This window comes from Oreochromis niloticus, linkage group LG3, assembly GCF_001858045.2.
Source record: "Oreochromis niloticus isolate F11D_XX linkage group LG3, O_niloticus_UMD_NMBU, whole genome shotgun sequence".
NCBI lineage: Eukaryota > Metazoa > Chordata > Actinopteri > Cichliformes > Cichlidae > Oreochromis > Oreochromis niloticus.
Window position 1 is genome coordinate 46717442 of NC_031967.2, and position 4912 is coordinate 46722353.

Here is a 4912-nt window from a genome sequence, read left to right on the forward strand (position 1 = left end):
GAAAGAGAGGGCGAGAGAGAGTTTTTATGGGAGCATCTTATTGTATGATTTAAATTCAATATATTTAGACTGGTTGACTGAATTTGATCCTGTGTGTGTCTCTCTTTGCTTGTGGGACTTTTTTCAGCTGTCCATTTTGCTTTTCCAATTTTTCTATTTAAGTTATTACTATTGTGCTAAGTCATAGCATTTGTGCTGCTTTTCAGTATTTGTGCTAAATACAGCATTTCTGCTAAATCATACTATTTCTGCTATTTTATAAGATTTGTGCTAAATATAGCATTTGTGCTAAATCATACTATTTCTGCTATTTTATAGGATTTGTACTTAATATAATATTTCTGCTTAATTATAGTATTTCTGCCATTTTATAGTATTTGTGCTAAAACATAGTATTTCTACTAAATGCAGTATTTCTGGGTAATCATTGTATTTCTATATATTTCTGCCAGGTCCCCAAGGAGTCAGTCCTCTGTAAGGACTGTAATATTCAAATTTACATATCAGGACCTGGACGGCTTCCCAGCCAGCCAATCATATCTGAGTCCTGGCACATTCAAATTTGCATATTGGGACCTTCATGGCTTCTCAGCCAGCCAATCATATCTGAGTCCTGGCACATTTAAATTTGCATATTGGGACCTTCGTGGCTTCTAAGCCCACCAATCATCTATGTCATATATCTCTAATATTTCATATTTTTATTTTAAATGGTCAGCATTTCAAGATTCCCCTATGTCTTCTGAATAAAATGGTCTAAGAATGACTGTTTTAGCCCCTACGGTTAGAAATTTATGGCTGTTTCTTTGAGGGGAATTCTCACTATGAGAAATAGACTGCAAAAATCCTGTCTCTCTCTGTGTTGCATGTGTAAAAGCCTGCACTTGGTGCACCAGTTTTGGCGGGAAAAAGCACACAGCCTCTCTGATTGGTGGATTCAAATTTAGCAGCTCCCAGGCTTGCAAGACTGACCTAGAAACATGCTGTTAACAGCCCCTGTTCACTTTCTGCTGCTGCTGCTGCTGCTGCTGTTGTGTGTGTGTGTGTGTGTGTGTGTGTGTGTGTGTGTGTGTGTGTGTGTGTGAGAGAGAGGGCGAGAGAGAGAGAGAGAGAGAGAGAGATACACAGAAAGACCCTTTTTAGGGTAGCATCTCATTGTTGGATAAAAATGTAATATATTCAGACTGGTTGACTGGCATAGACCCTGCCTGTGTGTCTCTCTCTGTACATTTGTGTATCTATATTTGATTTCTTATGTATCTGTTGACTGTTCTTATTTGTTTTTCTTCTAAATGTATTTTTGTTTTATTTTTTCACAGTTGAATAACAAATAGTTTTCAGCGAACTTAACCATGTTCCTTTTTATTCAGCTTGTCATTTTACCTTTCCAATATTTTCACTTAAGTTATTACTATTCTGCTCAATCATAGTATCTCTTCTAAATCATTGTTATTAAGCTATATTATAGGATTTCTGCTAAATCATAGTATTTCTACTATATTATATTTTTCTTTCTAAATATAGCATTTCTGCTATAGAATAGTATTTCTGCTATGTTATAATATTTGTGCTAAACTGGAGTATTTTTGTTAAAACATAGTATTCATATAAAATTAAAATATTCATAGTATATTACAGTGTCTCTGGTAAATCACAGCATTTCTGCTATGTTGTACTGTTTTTCTAAATCATAGTATTTCTGTAATGTTTAAGAATATTTGGCTAAATATATTCTTTCTGTTATCTTATACAATTTCTCCTAAATTCTTGTATTTTTGACAAGTTATCGTGTTTCTGGTAAGTTACAATATTTCTGCTAAGTTCTGCTATGCTATTGTATTTCTGCCAAGTATTATGTTTCCTCTAAGATATTGCAGTTCTGCTAAGTCACTACATTTAACAAAGTTCCTTTGCTTCTGCAAAGTTTTTACAATTTCTGCAACTTTTCAGCTTTTTCAGCTAGTTTCAGCTGACAGCTTCAGCTTTAAAGCATCCACACTGCATTTTCGCAGGAAATGCAAATTTTTCTAGTTATATTCTAGTTTTGCTTTTTGGGTTTTTGGATTATTCTTAGTTTGGGTTCTCTGGGTGGGTTCTGTTAGAGTTTTAGTGTTCTGGTTTTCTGTCTGTGATTCTGAGTTGCTGTCTCCCCTGTTTGCTGTTTCCCCACGTCCAGTCAGTGTCTGTGTCTGCCCTGGTCCCACGTCTTTGTTCCCTTTGTTATAATGCCTGCCTGTGAGTCTGTGTTATGTTTCCTGTTTTACTTTGAAAGTCCATGTCTCATGTTAGTGTATCTGGTTTTGCTCTCCTTGTCTCGTTAGTCCTGATTTGCCCCAGCTGTGTTTCCCTCCTGTTGCCCATTCCCTGATTGCTCCCTCTGTGTACTTAAACCCTGTGTTTCTTTGAGTCAGTGTCGCGTCGTCCCTCATGCTGTGTGTATCTCCCTGTGGCTCCCTGTGTGTGTGTTTTGTTAGATTCTTTTCAGTTTAGGTTTTGTAGATTTTCTTTGTTCAGCAATAAAGCTGTTTTGAGTTCACCGTTTTGTCTCCGGAGTCTGCACCTTGGGTCCTATTCCTGTCTGCACACAGCCGTAACATGACACAATGCTACCCCTAGGTCAAAAATATGTATAGGACAATTGGCCTAATCTACTATTTTGTATAAACATACCTGTCCAGCTGTCCAGTGATTAAATGCACAAGTAGATGGAGGCAGGACTTCACAGCAGGAGCATACTCCATAATGTGCTGTACATTATCATATGTATATTATATATATTGCTCACTTATTGTATTTACCAACATCAAGGAGTCATAAGCAAAGAAAGGCCACACCATGGTGCATGTTTCATAAGGAAAGTTTATTGATCAAAATGTATTAAGCAAATAAGCATTACAATTTTTTCAGCCCCCCAATCGAAAAAAAAACCCCCAATTACATGTTCAAAGTAACGCAACGGTGGCCCAATATCAGAGAGAACTCCACTCTGTGGAGTGAGCAGTGATAATTAAGCAGTCCGTTTTATTTTGCAGATTCAAGCTGCTCTTCATAATTTTCGCCACCAGATGTCACCAGAGAGGACTGTGTCGAAAAGCTTGAACCGTTTTTCAATACAAGCTTCAGTGCTTCAGAAAGCTTCATTTGGCCATCACTACAGCAGTGTTTGCAGTGTGGGCTATAAGTAGACAAGTGTATCAGTGCAATCAAGTACACCTGCCTCTAATTAGTCAAACCCCATTCCAGCCATTGGCCCACCAAAAATGTGACACACACACACACAACCACTCCCAACCCAGTGCAACTTCACACAATAATATGGAGCTGAATTAACACAGGCACATTAGTCTACCATGTTACACATGAAATTAACAAGATCGCACAAGATTTCAAACTGCAGGAAAATCACTGGCGTTATAAAAGGCAGACAACTACACACACACACCACGTGTATGCTATCGCTATTTATTGTGGTTTAAGTGACCAAGTAGTATTGGGGTAAAAGTTATTGAATAATGTTGCAATAAAATGGCAAAATTGTGAAGGATTAAAATATTCCTTATTATTGAATATGAATAAGGTGTGTTGATTTAAATAAGTTGTTTAAGTTTCTGACAAAGCAAAAAAAAAATTGTGTGCAACCAATGTCCACTAATGAATTAAGTAAATCCAACATGCTCTTTTTTTAGTGCACTGACACTGACACCTTCAGTGGCAACACCTTCACTTTACCCAAAGTTTGAATGTATGGAAACATCCTGTGAGTGAAAGTGTGTGTGAAGGTGTGTATGTGTGTGTTAGTATCAGGATCAGAGAACGACAGCTTTCCTCTGTTCCAGTCCAGATTCACTCTGATCCTCTGGAACTTCTTCTGTACTGAGAGATCAGTGAGAGGAGCTGATGGTGAGCGTGCTGAGTATTTACCTTCATAGAACCATATTCTCCATAATCCAGACTGTATCAGTCCCTTCCTCTGCACAGACTCTGCTAACACACCCAGTTCCCACCCTTTACTGTCTCCAACTTCGACATCCCAGCTGTGAGTCCCTGAGTTAAAGCCCTCAGAGCCCAGGACAGAGTAGAACAAATCAAACCTCTCTGGATTATCAGGAAGCTGCTGCCTCTCTCCTCCTCGTCTCACACTGGTCAGATCTTCAGACAGGATGAGGTTTGGATCAGCAGTGTTTGGGTCCAGAATGAGAGGAGTGTAGGAGACCATGTCCTTCATGTTGTTCCAGATGTTGAAGGTCAGGTTGCCCAGGTGTTTGGCCTGGTCTATCAGAGCTCCTGAGGGCAGCTGTGGATCATCCAGCAGGGGGCAGCGCTGGACGCTTTCCACTGCAGCCTTGTAGTTGTGCAGGAATGAGACGTCTTCAGCTCTCAGCTCCTCCTCTGTGGCTCTGACTGTGTCTGAAAGAGCTGCTATCTCTCTGCTCAGAGCCTCCATCTTCTCCTTCATCATCCCACTCTTCTGCTCCTCTTCCTCCCTCAGTGCAGCCACCCTGGCCTCCTCTTCCTCTGCTAGAAACTGGTGAAGCTTCTTAAATTGCTCCTTAATCTGCCTCTCTGTGTGTCGGGCCTGGACCTTAATTATTCTTAATCTGATTCCACAAAAGCATAAAGAAAAAAAATGACTGGAAGTCTAAACTCTCTTGAATAGACGCTTCAAATTAGATTTTATTACTCGACTTCAAATGATGTGAAGCTGGAGATCTTCTAGCAGCAGTTCAGTTCAGTTCAGTGCAGCATTAAGTATGACTGCTTCAGGGGTTACATATAGAACAGGTCCCAGATACTCAGCCACAGTCGTGGCCTTCACAGTCTAAACTGCCCATTTTCCAAATAGAATTTCAAATGAATTAGTCTACCCCAGAACAGTATCCCACTTTTCCTCAGTCCACTTTAAACGGATAAA

General features: G+C 39.5%; 1 protein-coding gene across 1 annotated transcript; it reads right to left on the reverse strand.

Annotated features, from left to right (window-relative positions):
• Positions 1 to 3682: 3682 nt before the first annotated feature.
• Positions 3683 to 4301, reverse strand: LOC109196645 (nuclear factor 7, ovary-like). Its single transcript, XM_019350970.2, has one exon. It carries the CDS (start codon positions 4223 to 4225, stop codon positions 3683 to 3685), a length of 543 nt encoding a protein of 180 aa, XP_019206515.1. The 5' UTR covers positions 4226 to 4301.
• Positions 4302 to 4912: the final 611 nt, after the last annotated feature.